This window comes from Poecilia mexicana, unplaced genomic scaffold, assembly GCF_051168715.1.
Source record: "Poecilia mexicana isolate PSO_F unplaced genomic scaffold, ASM5116871v1 scaffold_3, whole genome shotgun sequence".
Lineage (NCBI taxonomy): Eukaryota > Metazoa > Chordata > Actinopteri > Cyprinodontiformes > Poeciliidae > Poecilia > Poecilia mexicana.
The window spans coordinates 25991799-26015775 of NW_028263372.1; the positions used below are offsets into that span (position 1 = coordinate 25991799).

Consider the following 23977-nt stretch of genomic DNA (forward strand, 5'->3'; position numbering starts at 1 on the left):
GCAACTCATCTTGGTATAACAACTTTGACAGTGAGAAATTGCTTTGCATTTGCTTTTATGTTTGTGGCCACTATGATTTTAGATCAGATAATTATCACCTAAGAGCAGCTTTCACTCAAGGGAGACTAGAAAGAAATTAGGCATTTGCATCACATTCAAAATAGGGTGAAAGCATTTGGATGCAGGGAGGGTATAGGAGAGAAGAAACTGCTAGAACAAGAATTAGGAATTGGGACACTACATACAATAGCACATTATAAACGATAAGGAAGCATGAGACAGGGATGTGTGAAAGTTACCAGGAAGGGGAAATAGTTGAACATGTGGTTTATAGATCTACAGTTCGCATGGGAAGATTTTGAAGGTGAGGTTGAAGGAACTAATGTTGCACAGCTAAGGTATTAATGTATTTTTAAACAAAAACGGGGCTCTATTGTAGGGTACATCTAACATGGGCTATTTTATAGGGTTAGGGTAGGTTATGGGGTTAGGGTAGGTTAAAGTAGCATTACCACCACTAGGTGGCTGTAATGCTACTTTAAGTTGGTTGGGAACCGCCGTAAAACCTGACGAAGAAGAGAATCTTCCGCCCAAACAGAAGGGGGCGAACGTCTGGGTTTGCCGCGCCTCGTCTCCCAGAAACGAGGACGACAAACAAGAGCTGCACGGCGTACTTTCCGACTGTGGAAATGGCGCTTCGTGTTGTGAAAGCCTGAAGTCCACAGAGCCTTTTCGTTCCTGTAATTTTTTTTTAAACTCACTTAGGGCTCTTGGAATTGGTGAATTTCGAGAACAAACGGATTATGACAGAGGAAGGAGAGATTCTTGAGGGAAAACAAAGCAATAGTGGCTCCGAAGCCTTCATCATCCTTGGACAGGTAGTGTAACGATGATAGCAGTGCATCACGTTTTCTAGCTTCGCTAGTTCAGACGTAACACAACCTTACACCTACCTTATGCTGGCTAAACCCAAAGAAACGAGTTGCATTGAGAGCTGTTTTACTGAGACTGTTTAATTCCCGGTGTTGCCAGGAGCTACAAGCTATCAGTGCTTAGCCTGACGTTACATTTGAACTGTTTTGGCATGAGCACCAGAGCAAATGGTTTTAGCTTAAGGTGTTGACTTGCTGCTAATGGCAAGGAATCCACAGTCAGACATTACCTCTGCTAAGATATTCCTGACTAAACTACAAACCCCGCAGTAGTTATGAGGTGTACTTTCGGCTTTCAAGTTAGCAGCGTTAGCAAAAGTAGCAACGTAGCCCAAGCTAGTATTTTCAACTATCCCGACTTTCTATTGTGGAGGCAATCACTACACCTTGTCAGTGCTGTTGTTCGTTTTTTGTAGCATAAATATTATTGGTTATCACAAAATAATAGGACTACCAAACTCCCACATACTGTTATCCAGCGTTGAGTTGTCTGTGAAGCTAAATCAACTAATCTTGTGTGACCTTGCATGCTAACGGCTTGCTACTGCAACTGAAGGAAAACCGACAAATACTCTTTAATCCTTTTATAGTTCTTCAAAATATTGACTTATCTCACACCTTATAGTAGCTTACGTTTAAGAGGATAATGCAGATTTATGTTTACTTGTCTAAAAGGGTCACTTGCTAGTTTAGCTGCTGTTGGTGAAGTTGGCCCAACGTCGGTAAGTCTAGTCTGTGAGGCTAATCGTTGCTTTGGTGATAACATTTTTCCACTGCCTCATTATTTACCGCTGAAATATTGGTTCGTATGTCTGACTTAGAGCGTGTATTTCATATTAAATGCGGTAAAAAGATACGCCACATCAACATCCCGAATTATAACGGGTGTAGTTTCACTTTTTGTGCCAATCTACTCATGCCTTTTTTTAAAACTCTTTGTTTTTGGTCCATCGCTAATGTGTGGTCCCCCATTCAAATTTAAACATTGCTGTTGGTTGTCCCTGTTTGTCCACATGTGCCGTCTCGCGTGTCTTCTCGGTGCCAGCTGGATGGTTGCGCGGGAGTTCACTTGAATCGGCCGTGTTGTGTTTTCCCCAGCGGTCACAGAGGGCAGTGTTGCGTCAAATGCAACACAAGCAGTTCGGCTGTCAGCACCGCTTTGTATGCCTCACTTGGGCTGGTGCATCGGTTCAATGCGACTGTGAAAAAATCTGCAAACCTGGCATTGAAATTATAATAACTTAAGAAAATGGAAGTAAGCCAATAAGGAGAACAACAAAGATACACGAGTCTTTGTTGTTCAGGGCTGCTCCATTAGAGGACTAAAAGTCAGAATCAGCTCATTTTTCTCTGATCTGTAATTGGCATCTTGCATACTGATCCCCCCAGTTATTATATAATTCATTACAAGCTAAGAACCAACAGGACGCACTTTATGAGAACCTGCGGCACATTTTTGTGTTTTAGCCTCTAGAAGAAAAAATTAGAATCTGTCAGAATTGGAAAGAGCAGGTTAAACTCCAAAGATAACCAGAAATGTTTATCTGTTCTCAAACAATGATTCCTCATTCTTTCTGGATGTCTGTTAATTTGTTTTCTTTAAAAATCTTCTGTACTTGTATGATTTTATTCTCGTTTGTTGAAGTTTTAGTTTTAAGCTACTTGCAGTGATATTTTTAAGGCATTATTACAAAGGGACAGGTTTGATCTGTGCACATAACAGACTGGTTTGCAAAGAGATTATCTGCTTCTTTCAGACATTGTGTCCCTAGCAGCCTGTCACATAAACGCATAACTCATACGTTTCTTTTGGGGGGTTTTGAAAACACTTCAACAGAGCTAAAAACTTAAAAATATATATATTTTATCACTACATTTTAGCAGAAATGTTGCCATGCCACACCTGGACCATCCTTGAAAGTGTTACATTTTTGTTTGCAAGCATTGAGGAAACCTTTAAGAAAAATCTGTGGTTTCTCTTTTTTTTTTTTATTATAGATTACAGAATCTGTGGCTCACTAAAAGTGAAACTAAAATGCCAAATACTTCAGAGTATTACTGTAAGGAGTTTGCCTAAAAGCGTTAATATGAAAGGAGCCTGATCCTGCAATTTTCTCATTATATCCTCGCTGTTCTTTCCTGTAGCAGCTTAGCGGAGCTAGCTGTCAGGTTGTACATGAGCTAACAGATGTGCGGCGGTGTTGTTGATTTGCACCCAAGCTCAGTTTCAGGCCCTGTTGTCAGCAGCTGTGCTTTGAAACAAAGCACTCATTTGAGCTAAGAACCTGCCAAGTTGACATTTGAGTCCTCTCAGTTTGTAGAATGATTTCTAAATGTGTGTCTGGGTTGTGTGTTTAGGCAGTTTACGTTAAATATGCCAGAATTATGACTGGTTTCCTCTGTTTTTGTTGACACAGTGAATGATGCATGACCTGACTGCCCAAGTCACCAGCAGCCTGCTGCCCTTCTCTGGAGTGACTGTAGACGCTCTGGGTGAGGATGAGATCAGCCTGGACTGTGTGCTTCATGGCAGGTTCACTGTCGGTAAGCATTTATTTATTACTAGTAATTTATAATATTAGCTTCTCTGCCGATGAGTGTTGTTAAAAAGTAGAACATTTTGTAAACATTTTTAAGTGAAGTTAAGCTGGTGATATAATGTTTTACAGGGTTTCCCAAAGAAAACTTGTGAAACCCGGTGCTCAGGGCGCCACGGCAGTCATCCAGCCACCTGCCGTGTTTTTGAGTTAAAAATGTTTGAAGTTGACAGGAAATTTTAAAATATCATTTGATAGTTATGCAAGATTAATACTTAAACACCAACAATAAAGTCTTAAAAAAAGGCAATCATTAAAAAAACCTAATAAATCAACCATACTTAGCCTGGTGGGGCACAAGTAAAGCCTGGTGGCCCGCCAGGCTTATAATACACTGAGGGAGACCCTGTTTTAGAACCACATTGAGAAAATGTATCAGGTCCAAATCCTTTGATTTAGTTACTCTTATAAATTAGAACAAACTTAGAATCCAGAAGAACTACCTTAGCAGCTACGTTTGAGACTCTTGTTCTTAAAACCCAGGAAAGAAATTAGACCAGAGGATACTCACTTATACTTATCTAGCAACCCTGAACAGGAGAACCCAGTTTACATACTTTAGATCAACATTAGATTCTCTTTCTCTTCTTTTGCTCTTTCCTTTGGTTTGTTATTTTGTTAGTATTTCCTTTTAATTCCTGTAAAGCACTTTGTGTTGCCTTGTTGCTGAAAATGTGCTATATAAATAAAATTACCTTTACCTTACAGGACACTTAAACAAAAATTCAGCACCTTAAAGAAATCTGGTCTCAATTCACAACAATCTGTTGTTAAAACGGTACCGATATTTATGCTGGCTAGGTGATTCATAAATCCTCTTATTTTTCACATTAATGTAGAATTGCTAGATTACATTGACTTTTATATTGATTTGCTGCAGTTACTTTTGTCTTTTATTGTAACCGAGGCTTTATTTCTTTATTTTTCATACGAAGGCCGCAGCGGGTTGGCCTGGCTGGCCAGTGGGTCCAACCTGGAGGTTGTCCATGCCGTGACAGGCGAGCGGCTGTCTGCGTACTGCTTCAGCGGCGGAGGAGGAGAACACCCACCCATTGTTCTGGCTGCCAGGGATTTCAGCTGGCTCAAACGGTCAGGACTCGGGTTCAGCCTCCCTGGTTTTTATGTCTGCGATTGGTGATCAATAGACTGGTGTCAGTTGTTGTGATAATTATTCTTCAGCAGCCATGTATAAAAAAGGTCAATGTGGATCCATTTTAAAGATTGATAATCGGCGATTGGCCAGAAAACTGCGCCCTCATGCTTACTTTTTAATTTTCTTTTAAATGTGTGCAGCTTTATAGAACGACTGTCTGCACATTTTTACATGGAGATAATAATTGATGCTTTTCTCGTTACGTTTCCAGGTCTGGGCTGCTGGTTGGCTTGGAGGAAACCGAAGGCAGCGTTCTGTGTCTGTATGACTTGGGACTGTCCAGGGTGGTGAAAGCTGTGGTCATACCAGGCAGGGTGAGTTTGCTGCTGATTCTTTTACGTCTGGCATAAAATGTTTCAAAGACTTTTAGCAGACAACTTGAGGTAAACGGTGAAAACTGTGGAGTTCTGGTTCTTAGAAGGTAGCTGTAGCATTGCTGTTGAGTCTGTCTTTATAAAAAACTTGATTTACAAGATTAATCATTCAGCATAAAGTATCTAACCGTGATGTGATTTTTTTTTTCCTCTTCCATCCAGATTACAGCTATTGAACCTCTTGTGAGTTATGGTGGAGCCAGCACTTCCACGCAGCAACTCCACCAGAGTTTACGCTGGTTCTTTGGCATTGCTGCCGTGGTAACGGATCTGGGTCATGTCCTGCTTGTGGACCTCTGTCTTGATGATCTGTCCTGCAGCCAGAGTGAACTGGAGGCATCAGGTGAGAAGAGGCTGTGAGACGATGTTTGTTTTCTGTTTTCTTGGTTTTGCTTTTTGAACTTCTGATCAACTGGGTTCCTAAAATATCTACAGTTTTATCTCCATAACACGGACAAATTAAACAAATCGGTTACATCAAGATTTTGATCTTAGAAGGAAACTTGTTCAACACTTTAGGCCTGCAGAAAATAAATTAATCAAATCTCTGGAGATGATTAAAGCTGGAGCTTAGCTCAGTTATTCCTCTACAGAGAAAAATACAGTGGATTCAAAAACATTCTACAACAACTTTGCTGTTTTATTTCTGTGTGAATGCATTTGCCTGTTTGCAGACCTGCAGGTGGTGACCAAATCTCCTGCAGACATCCCGCGGCTCAGAGAGGTCAGCTCCCGCCAGGGCAGACATCTCTGCCTGCAGCTGAACCCGCCCAGCGGCGTTGGCGCCACGGCCCTGCAGTACGTGTCCAGAACCAACCAGCTGGCAGTGGGATTTTCTGATGGACTCCTGCAGCTGTGGAACATGAAGACGTTGAAGAAGGAGTGAGTGTTTATGTTGATAAAAGCCGTTCCTTCCCCAAATAAAAGGCTAATTCTGTTGCTTTTTAAAAGGATGTTCCCCCAAAACTGTTTTATCCCACAAGGTAATACATTTCAGCTTCCAGAAAATGAAGTTTCTTGCTTTGAAACAAAATAACTCAGAATTAATGCACATATGCCTTTAAAAAGAGGGTGTGTGACATCATAGTCTTTGGATTATGTTGCATAACTTTGCTGTGCTGGAGTAACTAAAGCAGCTCCACCCTCTGTTTATGTGTCAGGAAGTGGATCAGGAGAGCAGCTAAACCCACTCAAGTCTCGTCTCTGTTGTCTCTTTACTTTTTCCTCCACAGTTTAGCTGCAATGTTCCCAGCTAGCACCCGTTTAAATCATCTTTAATGATCAACTGGAATATTTTACAGTGGATTGAATTCATTTTTCTGTGCTTTATGCAAACTATTTTGTTTTTTCTCTCAAAATGTTGCAGACTCATGAGCACCAGGTTTACCAACCCATCTACCTCCGTCTAGTTTGGGTTTTCTTGTCTACCAGGAGCTCCTTAAGAAAGCTTCATTCACTTGTTCACTGTACATTTACACATTACATCATGTTAGAAAATTAATTTTCTGTGCAGTGATCCTAAAACCTATAATTTATCTGCAGCAGATGCACCAGAATATGAAAGATTTGTGTAAAACGATGTGATGATTTGCTTGTTTTTCATGTGCTGTCCAGCTCCCACTTGTAAATAAAACTGTAATGGTGTATTACTTTAGGTACCACTCGCAGCTGGAGGGGGGCAGAGTGCCTGTTCATGCCTTCACCTTCCAGGAGCCGGAGAACGACCCCAGGAACTGCTGCTACCTCTGGGCTGTCCAGTCTTCTCAGGATCTGTAAGAGTCACATTTAATCAGGATTCTGTGCTGTTAGCATTTCTAGTTTCAGACAAAGCGAGGATGACTACTTCCCACTCAGTCCTACCTCGTTTTTCTTTTCCTCCCACACAGCGAGGGAGATCTGGTCAGCCTCCACCTGCTCCAGCTGGCCTTCAGCGAAAGAAAGTGTCTGGCTTCTGGGAAGATCCTCTATGAGGTTTGGAGTTTATCTCCTCAGTATTTACTAATATCCACTCTAAAAAGTAGACATTCCTGTGCTGAGAAACGTGTCGTTCTCTCACAGGGTCTGGAATATTGCGAGGAGCGATACAGTCAGGAGTTGGGCGGCACGTCGTTTCCTCTCAGGGCTCAGGCCACAAACACACGACTGCTGAGCTGCCAGACCATCGAGAAGTTCAGAGCCCATCCTGACAGGGACGACAGTTTGAATGAAGGTCAGCAGTCCTCCTCGTTTGTAGCACTTAACCCTGACTTTTCTTTATTGTTTTGGTGTATTTATCTGGGAACAAGTTGTGCCGTTTGGGTTACAGCCCTCGGTTTTGTGTCTGTGTGACGCGTTTAGTTCTCTACCTCCTTCATCTCTCACGGTTTTTATGTTCTTGTTTTTTCCAGTTGCATCCCCCGACACCAGTTTGTCCATCTTCTGCTGGCAAGTCAAGGCTTATGGCCAGGGAAGTCCCTCTATGTATATCGGGGTCTTTGACATCAACCGCTGGTACCATGCACAGATGCCCGACTCTCTGAGGTACAGTGGAGACGTCCCGTCATTCAATTCAAATTAGTAATTTAAGTGAGGTTCATGTTTATCCAGGTCACTTTGCATTTTAAGGTCCAAAAGAATCCTGATATTTCGGGCAGGGCATTTATCGTATTTCTCTTTTATTGTGATAAATTTCTTATCATGATTGTTTTGATTTATTGTTAGGAAATTTAAAAACCCCATGTCGGGATTTTTCTTTTTTTTTCAACAGTTCACTAAAAGCATCAATAAATTTGATAATATAATTAAATGCAGTTATTATTCATAGTTTAATGATTTAAATAACATTGTTTATGTGACTGGTGCCCTTCTATAAATGGAAATGTTTTTCTAGAGCGGTGTTTGTGGGGCTGTTGTTGCTGTGGCAGTCACACAGTTACCTAAAAAGAAGTAGTAAATACTTCTTGTCGTTGCGTTTATTGTTAGCTTTATCACCAAATAAAACCAAGTTGATATCATCCACCCCTGCTAATGTACGCGATTTAAGACTTTAGATGAGTTTTGATCCAACAGCTGATTGGTCCCTCTGACAGAACCGGGGAGTCTCTCCAGAATTGCCCCTACCTGGCCGTTTGGTCCCTGGACTCGGTGGTGCAGATGGTGTCGACCCAAACCTTCCTGGATGTGGTTGTACACGAGCGCAGCCTGAGCCGGGGCCTGCCCTTCACCTGCCCCCCTCCAGAGCAGTACTTCAACCCAACCACTTACAACTTCGGTAGGTTTAGATTTAAAATTAACCTTTGTATTAATTTTAAATCTGTAAGAAGCTACTTTTACTTTTATTGTATAATTTTCTTCCATTATTATAAGATTAAATTTTTTCTGTTCCAGATGCTACTTGCCTTCTTAACTCTGGAGTTGTGCACTTAACCTGCTCTGGGCATCAAAAAGAGGCAAGTTTGTGCTGAATAGCCTTTGAGTTCAGCATTGGTAGATTTTTCCATTTATATCGATTATTTAAAGTTAAACTTACGAGAACTTTTGTTTTTGTCATTAAATCCAGACTTTAAGTTTGTTGAAGAAAGCTGCACCTTGTTCCAGTGACATCATCTCCATCAGCTACTCCCACTGCCTCATGTCCGGCCTCCTCTCGTCCCGCGTGGCAGACGCTCCGGCGGCCAGCCTCTCTCAGGTAGGAACTGCACTGTTAAGCATTTTATGCTTAAACTTTACTTTCTTGGAACTTTTTATGCTAATAAATCAACATATTTTGAAAATTCATGAAGTTTTGCAAGATGAGAAATGGTTTCCTGTTGTAGATGTATTTAAATGAAACCCAGTGTTTTGGTCAGTCGACTGTGTTTTGCTGACTTCTAGTGTTGATTGTGGTCTCGAGAACAAATTACATTTTAAGAGCCAACATCATTCAGGTCAGAGGTGTCAAACTCATTTTCATTTTGGGCCATATCAAAAATTTTATATTCTTAAAGGGCCAGAATGTATTGATTAAAAACCAATTAAATTGTTAAAATATCAATAAATATCAGTTTCAGCGTTCCATAATATGAGATAACAGTGAACATCTCTTCACGTTGATCAGTCCATCCAGGATTTTGCGATTATTTTTGTGGTTTCTACAATCAAAATCACAGATTTTGTGGTGCTAATTTAGAAATATAAGGAATTTTTATAATATTTGCGCTGATATATGAGGTTAAATGTGACTTTTTTTATTAATTGCTTACGGACTATAACTTGACAGCAAGAGAGGCTGAGGCAGCAGTCACTGAAACTCAACATTTTTTGGCCAATTTTGAGAAAAAAATCAGAAAAAATGTGAGGATCTGTTGATTTTGTATGAATTTTGCAGATCTGTGAAAAACTGTAAGGACTTATTGATGTAATTTAGAGTCCATAGGGCCACATAAAAAGCTACGGCGGACCAGATTTGGCCCCCGGGCCTTGAGTTTGACACATTAAACAAACGGTGAGGTTATGACATTTTTAAACCGCTTCAGTTTGCAGTTTTAGTGCCAGAGCACTCGGCATCAGTCGTAAGAAAAATAACAGAGGAAACAGAATGTAATTTCTGCTGAAAACATTGGTGATGTCTCCTCTGTCTGGTCGCAGGAGGAGCAGCTCGATGCCATCTTGTCAACAGCAGTTGAAACCAGTTCCTTGGGCTTAATTACTGGTTGTATTAAGCAGTGGACTGCTGAAGGTAAGGAGCAGCACAGCGGCCCGCCTGCTTTTTCGCCTTTCTGGATTTACTTGATGCATGTTTGCTTAAAATTACCCTGTGAAGATAGTTATCCTAGTTTTAAGCTTGTAATCAAAGATCGATTATAAAGTATTCATTCTTACTGCTGTGTGTTTCTTCTGTCATGATGTGGCCAATCTGGTGTGAACTTCTGATTTCCTCTCCTGAGCAGAACAACCAGGATCCGCTCTGAACCTGCGCTACATCCTGGACTGGGCTTGGAACAAAGTAGTCCAGACCAAAGAGGAGCTGGACGGCATCTGTATGTATTTATATGGAGAGAGATCTTTAGCTCAAACAAAACTTTTAAAAGTTGACTCAAAGTTCCATCAAATTTTTATTTTATTTTAAATTTTTTGAAAGATAAAACCTCTAGAAACATCTTCCTTCTGTTCTGCACTTTGTTTTATTTTAAAAAACTGTATCAGGAATATTTACATGGCCTGTTATTGGAAGGTTGCCAGGCCAGTAACTCAGATTTCTGCAGTACCATGCAACAATAAATAACTCACAAACTGCACTTTCATCCATATTTCTGTATTTGGTCTCCAGGTGCTCCGTTGTTCGACAGCTCGTCCAACTTCACCGACCCGCAGACGCTGCAGTTGCTGCAGCACACCCAGAGGCTGCTTAGCAACCTCAGCGCCATCTTCCACTGCCTGCTCAGCGAAGCTCAGGAACTCACACACCAAGGTGCTTCACACACACAGAGAGGCTGGTCTGAAAGGTTTCCATTAGCCGGAGATGTCAGTAAAAACACCACTGAGGCCTTTTCTTAAAATCCTCTGAGACTTTAGTAATGTTGAGTAATCTGTTTATCACTGTAGCATTTGAAAAAAACATTTATTCCTGGTATTCTGAAGTTATCAATGTGTTCTGGGAGACTATTTATGGCATTATGGTACCAAAAAAAAGAGTCATGAGGAAGAAGCAGGTTAATCATAATTGATCTCTCCATCATATTATTTTACCATTATATTTAACAACCTCATGTTTTCTTGAGCTTATTTACCAGCTTTGGATGTCTCGTTTTCAGGTTTGGCAGGTCTGATGAACAAGAACATGGTGTCCAGTTTAATTTCCAAATACGCTCAAGTGGTCCTCTGGTTCTGCCGCACCGGCTTACTCCCTGAAGGATCAGGTAACCAGATGCGTGTCTTTTAGAAAAGCTACTAAAAAGAAATCATATCATGTATAAATATTTTTGTTTAAATTGGTGACCATATTAGTTATTTCAAAGAAAGAGCGGTATTAGAAAACTGGAGAAAACTAGTTGTTCTGTTAAGAGAATTTCTTAAACAAACCCAAATAAATATTTTTTTCTTTTTGCCCTGAATTCACTTATATTTGCCCCTGCTAATCTGCCACCAGATGAAGATGCTCTCCAGATTCCCAGGCCTTTCTTTACTCACTCAGTCATCAGTAACTATTACGCCATACGCAGGGAGGAGTTGACCAGGCTGGCCAAGTGAGTGCTCAGCTCCATCACACACTAAACTAATTTCTGTATTCTAGCCAGAATCTTTCATATTTAAATGTGTTACTGTGAATGTTATTGAGGAGGTAACAAGGCACCCTCTCTTTCAGGAGTAAATGGTGTGCTGATTGCCTTATGATCGACGGTTTGGTTGGACAGTGTGGTGAACGTCTGACCGATCTGTGGCGGCGGGACGAGGGCGGGACAGGACAGTACCCCCCACCTACTCTGCATGTAAGACTGATTTCTGCCTTCCTGATGTATTTCATCTCCTGTGTTGATGCAGAAACTTATTCTGTAAAGAAATGTAATTTATGCCTATGATTCGCAGGCCTTGCTTGACCTCTACCTTCTGGACAACATCGAAGAAGCTACCAAGCACGCCATTGTATCCTCAGTCTAATGGCAGCTGGCTGCAGCGTCACGCCGCCTCAGCAGTTCTTTCTTTAGCATGAGTTTGGGTTTTTCTAAAACGCCATAATGTTTAAGAACTTATTAGCTCGATTGCATCCTTAACCTGTGCTTCAGGTGATTTACCTGTTGTTGGACGTCATGTACTCTTTCCCCAATAAGGATGGAACATCAGTGGAATCTTTTCCCACAGCTTTTTCCATCCCCATCGGACTGGTTAAACTGGTACAAGGACTGTGGCTGCTGGATCATAACGACCATCAGGTAAAATATGATAAAACATCCGAGGTTCATCATTTAGCTGCAGATGGGCTTCCTGTATGAGGAAAAGTATGAAGTGAAGCTTTTTATTAATTTGACTTATTCTAACTTCGTCCTCAATGAGGCATAAAGATCCATCTTGATAAATAAGAACATTATTGAAAAGTTAATTTGTTTTTGTAGTTTAATAGAAAAAGTGAAACTTTACAAACAGTTTCTCTGATTTGACTTTTTATGAGTTTATGTTTGAGTAAATGAACATTGTTCTTATATGAACTGCTGACGACATGTCTCTGAAATTATAAGCAAAAAATTTTAATATTTATTTGCAGAAAAAAATAACCAAAAAGTTGCAGGGCTTTCAGACCTCAAAGAAAACAAATTCATATTCATTTATAAACAACAAAACTGATGTTTTAACTCAGGAAGAGTTCAGAAATCAACATTTGGTGGAATAAGCAGGAGGTTTTCAATGGGATTCAGTGCAGTGGCCTCTTCATTTTTTTCCAGATCTGTTTATGCTGAACTTCCTGTTTCTGATTGATCAAAATGTGGAAATCCCACGTTGCTTTAACTGGACCGTTGGGTCTGATTTCTCTCATCTTCCTCTGATGATAGCTTGTGGATCCTCTTGTGTTTGTATTTTTAGTGCTTATAATTTTCTTTTTTCTCATCCTCAGAGTTCGTTTGATCTGCTCCTCCACCCGGCTGCTTCTCATTTTCATTTCGAGTGGCAGCATGAGCGGGTTCTGCAGGCGCTGATGTGTCAGGGCCAACAGTCCGTGGCGCTGCGCTACTTCCACGTCACAAAGCCTCCGATTACCTCCACCGCTCAGGCCAAACTTTCTCTGTCCGTGCTGCTGCACAACAGGTCCGTTACGTTTCTGTCCGACTGGCGTCGTTTCATTTTACCCGCGTCAACAGGCCAGTGTCCTCTGGTTCCAGGTGTCTCATCGAGGCGTGGTGTTTACTTCGGCAGCACTCGAACCGCTTGAACATTGCTGAGCTGCTGGGCTTCCTGTACGAGAGCTGCCAGGAGCTGGGCCTCATGAAGGAGCTGCTCAAGCTGCCTCTGGGCCTCAGTGAGCAGGTAAACGGGGAGTTGGGCCCGTCATGACGGCACATTCTGCCGGACGATAAATTGTCCCAGTAATTATTCAGATAAACGATAACATAGTTGTTTTGAGAGCGTTTTCAACTAATATTTAGTCAAAAACAACTTTAATTCTCCAGCTCCTTCACACTGGAACTGGAAGAGATTTTAAAAATCCAAAATAACACGACAACCTAAAGCAATGAATGAAATAACGAAAGGGGAGAGAAACTCAACAGATAAAGTCTCCGTAAACAAAACTGCCCTTCAAAAATATTAATCGTCAGAATGGAAATGCTCATTATAATGTATCATGAAATTAATCGCTTATTGCAGCATGCTATAAATAATTAGTCTGAAACTGGAGCTTTTTGACACCCAGTTCCTTTAAATCTAGACTAAAAACCAGCTGTTTAGAGTTGCTTCTGAAACATAATCAATGAAACATTAATCAATAATCTGATGTGTACTGACAGCAGAATGTAATGTTGACTGTTCTGACTTTGTATTTTTGTGTTTTATGATGTGAAGTGTTTTGAAATACTTTGTTACTAAAATGCATAAAATTTGATTGAACTTTAACTCAACGTTTTACATGTTCAGTTTTAACCTTTGACCTTTGTTGGTTCAGGACTGTTTGGAAAAGTTTCTTCAAGGCACAGGCGGCCTTCAGAACCGAGAGCTGCTGATGGTTCACTACCTGCAGCAGGCCAACTACATTCCTGCTCTGCAGCTCAACCAAACCCTCAAAATGAACCTGGTGGTGGGTGCAGGAGCTCGACTCTCACGATTAACAGCATGTTAATGTTATTATGAGCAGTAACATCTATCAAACTATTGATGCACAGCTTTCGCCTTCTTTGCAGAACGAGCGAGACCCAAAGGTCAAAGAGCGATCCAACACCAGGAACTCTATCCTGGACCAGTACGGCAAAGTTCTGCCCAGAGTGCAGAGGAAACTGGCGATGGAGCGATCCAAACCTTATCAGCATCCAGCCACCGTTCACAGAGAAGGTAGCTGCTCTCCTCTGTGGAAGCAGAGATTGAAACCTTTTATATCTCCTGTGGACATCAGTATGTGTTTCTGTTGTTGTTTATTTTGATTAGGCGTAGTTTGTTTATATTTTCATAGAAATAAACAACATATTTTCCATATTTTGAGTCAGAAATGGATTTAAGAAACAAACCACCTCTTGCCACCAATGGTTGTTTCTTGGAATAGTTTTGCAGCTTAGAAGAATGTGACAGTATTTAGTCTTGTGTAAATAGTTTTTACTTTACCCTTTGAGTCCTAGATTTAAAATCTCCGCCTGGATATTTTTGCTTACTTTAATTCTACAAAGTTCTTTAGCAAATATATGTCGTCTATTCATCCGTAACAACTGGAACTTTCAATATCTAGCAAGTTATTTCGTCTATTAAAAGAGCGGCCATCAGATTAATTTCACTCCTGGCTACGGTGGGAGTAAAATTACCGTAATAATCCGAAATTGGCTGGAAAGCGCAACGTTTCAGAAACCGTTGGGATTTTTCAGACAGAGCAAAGTGTGGTGGAGTTTCGGTACTGCCGGTTCGGCTGCGTCGCCGCCGACATGTTCAGCCCAGGAGGGTTAAAATCCTTTTTTGATTTCATGTCTTCACTCCGCTGTAGTCTCTCGGCCGCAGCCGCTGTCGACCGTCACCAAGCGCTCTGCCAGCGAGAAGGTGATGTCCAGAGCTGGATTCATCAGCAGCGTCCTCACCAAGATCGAGGAGGTTTGGCTCGGAAAAGAGGCGACACCCCAGTCCTCGCCAGCCAGGACGTGAGTTTGCTGCTTCAGTTGTCTTCTGCTGTATTTAAATATGTTTAATGGTTATGTGACGCATTCGTTTTCTTCACCAGACCAAAAGCAGCGGCTGCCCAGAGCTCCAGTCCCAGGTCATCGTCGCTCGGTTTTACTGATCCCTTCCTAGGAACGCCCATCACTATGACATCCAAACGAAAGTCAAGGTACTCTCAGGAGAACAAGGAGCTGGCCCTTTAAGGATTACTTTTATTCATAAACTGCTTCTAAAATGCACAAAATATGTCATTATTAAAAGTGACAAGATATTAGTCCTGTTTGTTTTTGACCAAGTTTATAACTAAAGACACAAACATTGAGTGCTATCACAGAAACGCATCTTAATTAAAGTCGATTTAGTTATTAATCTTCTTACTGTGTCTCAGGCTGATGGATCTGGTGGTCCACCCGTCCTGTCACACGCCTCAGCCTCTCCTCAGTCCCCCCGGACCCACGACCTCCTGGGTTTCTCCAAAGAGCTCCAGAAAAGCGCCCGAGTTCAGTCTGCTGCAGACGCCGCAGGTCGTCAAGGTGAGTCCATCACTTTGGACGATGCTTTACGTTTTTTACGTATAAAAAAAAAAAAAACAGCTGAGTGACGATGATTTTTAGACAATTGTCATTTTTTTGGAATTGATCTCTTTTTAAATGTCCCATAAAAAGAAAATGTAAATACTGTTGTGTGAAACATGGCTAGGCGTTAAGGCGGCAGCTAATGATTGATTTATTGATTATTCCAACGATTAATCAGATTTAAGAAATTGGTACATCCTCCAGCCCTTTCATTTAAGCCCTTTGTATGTAAAGATACATACAAAAAGTAGCAGAAGTAATTAAAAGATGCAAACAAATAATTCAGTTACATTTTTAAATAAGAAAATAAACATTTTATTTTCTACAATAAGTGATTAATCGTGATTAAACCGATTAATCGTTTCAGCCCCACTAGGCTCAGATAAATGTGAGTTTAGACGGTTTTGAAAAACTGCTCTCCTCTTATTGTATCCTTTTTTTTTTATTTTTATTCACTGAATCCATTTGTTAGATGAAACTCTTCATTAAATCTGTGATGTCTCCAGGGAAATTTGTCATTAACTTCATAGATTTCACAAACAAATCAGCTGATCGATGTTCCAACACTTGACGAAATGCTAATGCTTCAGTTGCTAATTGTGTCGTCTATGACTTTGTATGTTTGTGTTTTTATGACGTGAAGCACTTTGAACCGCTGAAAGGTTGGTGTTTGAACCGTTTGCTCTCCTCCCTGCCAGCGAGCTCGGGCCCTGGCTGCTTCTGGCCCCATCTTTTCGGCGTTCACACCGCAGTCCATCCTGCGCAGCAACCTGAGGCCTACACCTGTTGCTACGCCGTCTGCCTCTCCAGGCCGCTCCATCACCCCCCCACTACGCGCCAAAGAGAGCCGCATCACCTTCATAGAGGAAGGAGAGACTCCTGAGACGGAGAAGGGGGTCCGGTGGACTAACGGGGTAAAAACATGATGATGTTGTGGGTCGGTGTCTCTTGTTTCGTTTGTTTTTCTTTTATCTTCAAGTTGTGTTTCTCTGCAGATGGCAGCAGACAGTGAGATCAACCAGCTAAGCAGAGGCTCCAAAGCGACACGCAAGACCTGGTCTTCACGACGTCCTGAGGAGGAAGACGAGGAGGAGGAGGAAGAGGAAGGACAACATCCTCGTGTAAAGTTCCTTCCTCCAGAAGGCGGCGCTCCCTCACCGCAGCTCAGGCGCTCTGAGAGCGAGCCGTCTTCCACCCAGGAAGAAGGAAATCCATCAGCTGCGAGTCAGATAAATATCAGCGTGAACTTTGACACCAGCCTGACGTCTGTCCAGTCAACAGACACAACGCTGGAGTATTTCGATGCTCCGCTGTCAGAAGACCCACAGAGAGCCCAGGGACACAAACCTGGGGAGGAGGAAGAGGAGGATGATGATGTGGTGACTCTGAACATCAGGTCTGAGAGTGACAAAGAACCAGAACAAACACCTGATCTGACCTCAGAGGAAAACCTTGACCTCCCCTCAAACATGGCGGCAGAGGAGTCTCTGAGGGAAGGAGAGGAGGTCAGCGGGAGGGGTCAAGCTCTGAGGGAGGATGAGGAGCAAGGAGCTGAATCTAAAGGAGAAGATGATCTGAACACTGTCTCAGTGAGCAAAGAGGAAGTTGTGGCAAGTCCTGATGAAGATGAGCCATCTACTCACCATGAAGGTAAATTATTGCTTTTTTTATTACAGCAGTTTTTTTATTTGCTCCAAAAATAAATAACACTGCAGCTTATCAATTAATCATTAGTCGAATAAGATAAATCAACCTTAGATTAACTTAGTAATCGATCCCTAATCTGAACCAAATCCATTTGATCAAGTTGATCTTACTTTAGAAAAATAAAAATAACTTAATGCTTTGCTGATCTTCTTCATCAAGTCCTCTGGTCCATTTTTCATGCTGCAGTCGGTAACCAGGTGAGCGAGAGCTCAGACTCTGAGGTCAGGTCTGAGGTGAAAGGTGAAGAGCTAAACGTTCAGTGGGAGGCAGCCGAGTCGAACACAGAGCAGCCCGAAGATGGTAGCGCCACAACCGAAGCAGCACTAGAGCTGGAGCAGAGCGCAGGTGAGCATGTTTACATGGAAACGCACTGAGGGCAGGTGGCTGACCGTCTCCATGACTTGGAATGAACTGATCGCTGTTTCCCTTCAGATCTGACAGAGTTTGTACAGAAACACCTGTTTGGTGATGACCTGTCTTCTCCGCTCAGCCGCTCAGCGATACACAACGCCTCTCTGAGCCAGACCAGCCTCCACAGGTGTGTTCTTCTCCTAAAACTTACGTTAATTCATGTGAACGTCCAGCCTGAAGCTCATCCTCCTGCTGGACAACCATCAAGGCCAGCAGCCATAAAATAATCTTTAAATTGTGTGTTTTCTGCAGAATGTCCTAATTCTGCAGAAAACCCCCCAGAATATTTGCTTTTCATGAAAGTCACAGACTTATAAGTTAGAGAAACTTAATGACTGTAAAGGTCGTTTCAGTAGATTTATTTAGTAAAATAAATCAACTTTTCAATGATCTAGGCATTTATTCACCTCCATTCAGTTTAAATTTATGGTTTTAGAAAATAAACACTTTGCAATCAGCTGAAATTCTAGGTGCTCTGCAAAAACACAAATCTTCCTTAATATTGATTGTTTCACTTATAGTTAAGCAGAAAATGTCTTGTAATAAGTGAAATAATCTGTCAGGGGAACTAGTAGTTTTTCACCCGTATCAAGGAATTAAATCTTGCTGAAAAGTTACTTGTAAGTTAGTTTTATTATTTCAAGATGTTTGCACTAGAAACTAGACCAAAATAATTGGTAAAATTTTGTGTTTTTGCAGTGCGCTTTTGATGCACATGAAAAAATCTTTATATTTTAGAAATATGTCTCCAAAACACTGGAAAGTTTGATGTTTAGACGTGCTAAGGATGTTTCTGACCTGTTTTAAAATGGCTGCCGTCCTGCCGTGCAGTGAGGAAGAGGAGGAGAATCCAGCAGCTGTAGATCCGTCGGTTTTCATGCCACAGAAGTCCTCGGTTTCTGTGACTTCCTCAGAGCCGACAGGCACCGACTCCCACTGTGAGGAAGATCACATTCACCCCCACATTTACAGTTGTTCTGGTGCACCTGATCATTTCACTCATGTGTTGCTCTCCTAGCTGTAGTGAGCTTGAATGACAGCGAAGAACTGTCCAGTCCTGCATCTGAGGATGAAGGTGAAGAGGAGTCATCCAATCCAGCTGAAGAGGGAGAAGAAGAAGAGGAGGAGGAGGAGGAGGAGGAAGAGGAAGACTCTGGCAGTGAGGTGGAGATCATTGATGAGGTTCAGGGCAACGGGAGGCTGCCGCTGCTGCAGCCCGGCTCGGTCCTCATGCAGGAGGAACACGCCCACTTCCTGCAGGATCTGTCAGAGCAGCGAGCCGCCGAGTTCTCCCTGATCGCACCTGGTGCAGAGATGAAGGTAACGACTTCCAGATCACGTTAAATTCAACCGTACATTTAGATGATTTCAATCGGAATGAACAGGCTTTATCCTGAATGCGTTTCCAGATCGTAGAGGACGACATCGAAGGCGAGGTTGTGATGGTGAGACTCGGCGGAGACGAAGGCGGGATGGAGCTGGACGCCAACACGGAGCCAGCGTCGTCGTCATTGTCGTCATACACGGAGCTCAAACCTTCCACCACTCTGCTGGTTCCCTTCGAGTTCATGGAGGGACAGCAAGGCCTGGTGGACGGACCCGACCTCGCTCTTCCTGAGCTGCAGCCGGGCGCTGCGGCCGAAGAGCAGCAGCCGGAGATTCACACCGGCTTCACGCTGATGCTGGACACGGAAGAGGACGGAGTCAAGGAGGCGGCTGTGGGGAATGATGTGCAGCCGTCGGAGCTCCCTGAGCCGCTGCAGATGGAGAGGGAAGACCCGGGCGACAAACCTGACGTCATTCCTTTGGACGAGGGTAACGGGGAAGAAGCTTCACCAGAAGGAGAGAGCGCGGCGATGGAAAACCTGGGTCAAAATGATGATCGTGGACTTGAGGAAGAAGAGCTTGGAGATTCACAAATTGATCTGCAGACTGAATCTACTGCAGAGAAACAGGAGACCGGAGAGTCTGCAGAGATGAAAGCTGCAAAGGTAGAAGAAATTAGATCATCTGAAGATCAGGAAGCTCCTTCTGTATCGGTTCCAGAAGAACCTCCAGCTGCTGTGAACAATGCCGACTCGGCTGAAAGAACAGAAGCAGTTGAGGAGGAAAAACAAATCCCTGCTGAGGAGCTGCAGCTGCCTGAGGGGAACGGGTCTGTTCCTACAGAGGTGGAAAACACCGAGTCTGCTGTTGAGGACAAGAAGCTTGAGCGCGCAACATCATCAGACACCGAAGTTGGACATGAGGAGGAAACGGAGGAACAACCCAGGAGACAACTGAGGCATAAAAACGTTGCAGAAGAACCTTTGGAGAACATTGTTGGCGCAGAAAGTCAAACTGCGAAACAAACGCCAGCCTCTCAGAGGAAGAAAGATCCTTCTACTCCATCCCAGAGGAAGACGAGAGGACGAAACGCGACTTTAATCTCTCCAGAGGCAGTGAGTGAGCCAGAGCTGACGAAAACTAGCAACGACGTTCCTGCCTTGCCAAGTCGTACTCCAAGGAGAGGCAAGCCGCTCCAAATCGTCACACCTCGCAGAAGTACTCGCAAAACTCAGCCGGTAATTCCTAAAGAGGAGCCTGAAAACATGGATTATGAGATTTCCGCGGCTTCGACCTCCAAGAGGGCTTCGCCAGGCAGACGATCACAGAGAGCTGCTGCAACAAGAACCGACAGCGAGGAGGAATCTGCGACCGCAGAGGACAGCCAAGAGGACGAGGCTGTGGAAACGATAAGGGGTCGCAGAAACAGCAGCAAGACTCCAACTCCTTCCAAACGCAGGATGACTCAGGCCAGCACCCCCAGGAGGTCCGGCAGAAAAACGAGCAATACCCACGAGGAAGAGCTGACCCCGGTGACGGTCAAAGAGGAGCCGGTCTCTCTAAAATGCAGTGGCAAAAAAATTAGACCACAGATGCTGCCAGTCGTGTTTGAAGAAGACGAAGGAGAGAAAGAGGAAGAGAAGAAACGGCAACTTTCCCATCCTCGGAGGACGACTCGACAGTCCAGCCAGATCACTATAACTGTCTATCCTCAAGTAAGGGCTCAACCATCATCCACTGTGTTTCCATTTTCATTGGTCGGTTTCATTCATCTCACATTTAAACTCTATAGGTAAAACTGGTTCCTGTGTCCCTTCCTCAGAGCAACAGGAGGAGGAGAGAAGAAAGTGGTTCAGGAAAAGTGAGAGAAGGCAAAGATCCCCTGGAGTCTGATCCAAACAAAAGCTCTGATCCCACCAACAATCGCCGCCCAATGAGAAGCAGACTCTGGGACCATCCTGAGGAGGATCTGCCCCTGCTGGACTCTCCGTTAGAGGTGGACTCTGAAACTCCTGTTGCAGACGCCCTCATCAAGAGACTCAAGGATGAAGAGGAGAAACGGGGAGGTACGAACACGTTTTTAACCCACAACCTCTTTAAATGCTTCGCTTTATAAATGGTTGTTGGTGTAAGACATGGCAGGATGTCCATGCTTAAGATGTCTTAAATTCATTATAAAAAAGGTAAGTTGGTCTTAAATTTAACTTAATCTCATATATTTTATGTAGTTTTTTTTACCCCTCATGAGACTTTCCTGCATTACGTAAATAAAATCAAATAAATAAAAAAGGACATCTTCATGATGATCTGTTCAGGCAGAATTTGGTGCAACACAAACCCTGAAGTCAGAGGTTTACTGGATTTTAAAGATGGTGGTTCAGCTGCAGTATTGACTTGCAAAGTGGAAGAAAAATGACTTGGTTTCTACTTATTTATTTTGCTTCTAAAAACCAAAATATATGCTTGAAAGTTGAAATAAAATTCAACTTTGTCAAATTTGTGGAAACAGGTGTAAAGACTGAGAGAACCAGGAGGAGGAACACCAAATCCTCAGTGGATCGGGTTTCATCTCCTCCGGAACCAGACGGCCCGGCGCCTGAACCTGCAGCAGGCCAGTCCAGTCCAGGAGAAAACTCGTTCATCTACTCGCCCTCCCGACGGCGACAAACAAGAGGTGAGCCAAATCCCAGCCGGTTCACGTTCCTCCGCCCATCCAGGAAGGCTGTAACCGTTTCTGTGTTCCAGCTCGTACAGCGGAGTCTTCTTCGCCAGGCGAGGAGTCTGAGGCGCCGGTCACCCGCAGCAGGAGCAGAGTCAAAGATGCTTCTGTTCAGGTAGGAGGTTCAGTTTAACAGCTGAACATATTTAGGGTTCTGGACGGATTTTCTCCCTTTGCATCTCAGATTAATGAAGTCATATTCCACAATGACGAAATGGGAAAAATGATGCATGGTTTTCAATTCATAAAACACATTTTTTGCAACTAAAACCCAAAATATGTGCTTTTTGGGTGCATAAACACCAACCCTGTTTGATCCGCTTAACTGACTCTAGTTTTGTCTGGTTCCTTTGGAGAGGCGTGAATACGCAATCGGACTCTGATGCGGACCAAAGACGTAAACTCTTGTCCAGTTGAAGTGAACTCTACTGCGGTTCAAATGCATATGTGAATGTCGAGCTCCAAAAGCAGAAAACAGACGATAGATCAGGGCATTCTGGGTAAATGCAAACAAGCATGGAGAAATTCCTCCAAGTCTTTGGCCAAATGCAAACGAGACATTCTGCAGCTGCTAAAATTTGATGCCACTCCTTTTTTTGTTTGTTTTATTTATTTTGTGCATTTTGTGAAGAACAAAGTCGCCTCTTCTTTTTGCTTTTGTCTTTTTTTTGGTGCCACCACAGGTGATGGGGGGGAAACAGGTTTTTCAAAGTGTTTGGTTTATGAATCTTCCCTAACGAATCAGAGGAGATTCACAGAACAGCTGCGTTTATTTTAAGATACAACTTAAAACGGATGTGATCTGGGTTTTATGTATTGATATTGGAGAAAAAGGAACTAAACACCAGGAAAACATGCATCATTTTCCTTCCACCTCACACTGAAGTGCTCCTTTGTTTTGGTCTGTCATAAAATATGAGTATGATTTAAAAGATAGGTCAAAGTGATCTAAATACTTTTTCTTTTTTTTTTTTACCTTGATGGATAAAGAGTTAATTTTTGTTTTCCTTTTAGGATAAAGTTTCCTCAGAAGCTGATCGCGCTGAAGTGGAGAAAACATCTAAAACCAGAAAAACAAGCAGGAAAACAGCAAAGTAAGACCTGCTCTCAAAACCACATTTTTAGTAGATTTAAATGTTTGGCTGTTCTACTTTTTAAGAGCTAATAAAAACATGCCCATTGTTTGTGTCTCTTCCTCCTCAGGTCCGCAGCTGTTCCGGAGTCTGTTCCCATCGCTGAGGTGGATCTGATCTCGCCGCTGCCCAGCCCGGCTGAGCCGCTGCCGCGAGCGCTCAGGAGGATCACAGACGAAGCGCCGGTTCCGACCACCAGGAACCTGCGGCGCAAACGCGTCATAGACATCGTTTTCTCAAAGCCCGTCACCAGGAGGAGGAAACTTTGAGGAGGCAGGAGGTGGTAGTAACCAGTCAACCTCAGGCGGCTGTGTGAAGATTTGAACCAGATCAAGTCGAGAGCTGTCAAATAAAAAGGAACGGCCTGAACTTATGATGGTTCTGCTTCTTGAAATGCCTCATAGTGCTGCAGTTTTTCTGAAAAACTTTCTTCTACAAAGAGGAAAATGGAAACGGTGGACGTGGGAAGGTTTATTTTTGGGACAGAAACGGTAAATTCAGTGTGAAGGAGGATTTTATTTTTAGAGTTTACATTTCCTTCTCATGCAAACTTGATTTCACTTGATAAGTGACCATTTTATGTTCTAAAGCTTGAGCTCTGGACACTGAAAGGCACAAAGAAAAGCAATCAATGTGGATTTTTAGAGGTTCCTAATGATGAACAACAGATCTCATGAGGTTTTACTCCCTTTCTATTATTTTAAGGCTTTCTTTTCTTGTTGCCGTTTTAAAAGTTCAAGACCTGCTGTTTTTCTATTCAAGAGGAAAAAGGCAACCGGCTAGCAGGGATCTATTGCTACTGCTAGATTTGTATATAGTCATTTGTTATGTTCCAAATAAAGTTAATAATTAAATCCTAAGGAATTAAGTTTATTTTGAATTTGAAGTGTCTTGAATGCATTTGATGATCATATCAGATTGCCTTTGCCAAAGTCTTAAAATCTAAGAGGATTTTGTGTGTAAAACTGCTGCTGTCGGCAGATATGGGAGAGATGTAAAGGAGAAAAATGCACAACAATTTGCAGATGTAAAAGTAGCTCGGGAGATAATAGGTTTGTTACATGCAATTGATGGCAACAAGCATCTGATTCAGACTATTTTCTGATTGAATGTATGTAGAATGTCTTATTTTTGTTGACTGCTATTTGATAAATATGGTTAACCTAAAAACCTCTGTTCCTCTGGTGTCTCATTTTCTCCTTTCTGTTCTGAATGCTTGTGTAATTATATCCAGCAGATCCAGTGCATGGGT

General features: G+C 42.6%; 1 protein-coding gene across 2 annotated transcripts; it reads left to right on the forward strand.

The window, feature by feature from the left end:
- The first annotated feature begins 607 nt into the window (after window positions 1-607).
- On the forward strand, window positions 608-23895 carry ahctf1 (AT-hook containing transcription factor 1). 2 transcript variants are annotated; one of them, XM_014978055.2, is made up of 40 exons: window positions 608-878; window positions 3350-3476; window positions 4465-4618; window positions 4894-4996; window positions 5219-5399; window positions 5731-5938; window positions 6712-6828; window positions 6943-7027; window positions 7115-7265; window positions 7444-7576; window positions 8125-8306; window positions 8423-8484; window positions 8595-8723; window positions 9662-9752; window positions 9964-10053; window positions 10344-10484; window positions 10828-10932; window positions 11163-11259; window positions 11379-11502; window positions 11600-11656; window positions 11797-11943; window positions 12621-12811; window positions 12886-13030; window positions 13665-13796; window positions 13900-14047; window positions 14685-14835; window positions 14916-15023; window positions 15243-15387; window positions 16128-16343; window positions 16425-17079; window positions 17323-17481; window positions 17569-17674; window positions 18379-18485; window positions 18566-18867; window positions 18957-20588; window positions 20666-20939; window positions 21383-21547; window positions 21619-21707; window positions 22607-22686; window positions 22796-23895. In XM_014978055.2, the coding sequence occupies exons 2-40, from the start codon at window positions 3353-3355 to the stop codon at window positions 22992-22994; spliced, it is 7485 nt and encodes a 2494-aa protein (XP_014833541.2). In that variant the 5' UTR covers window positions 608-878; window positions 3350-3352; the 3' UTR covers window positions 22995-23895. The 2 variants fall into 2 exon arrangements, with proteins under 2 accessions (XP_014833541.2, XP_087860498.1); XM_088004372.1 differs by having other exon boundaries at window positions 20696-20939.
- Window positions 23896-23977: the final 82 nt, after the last annotated feature.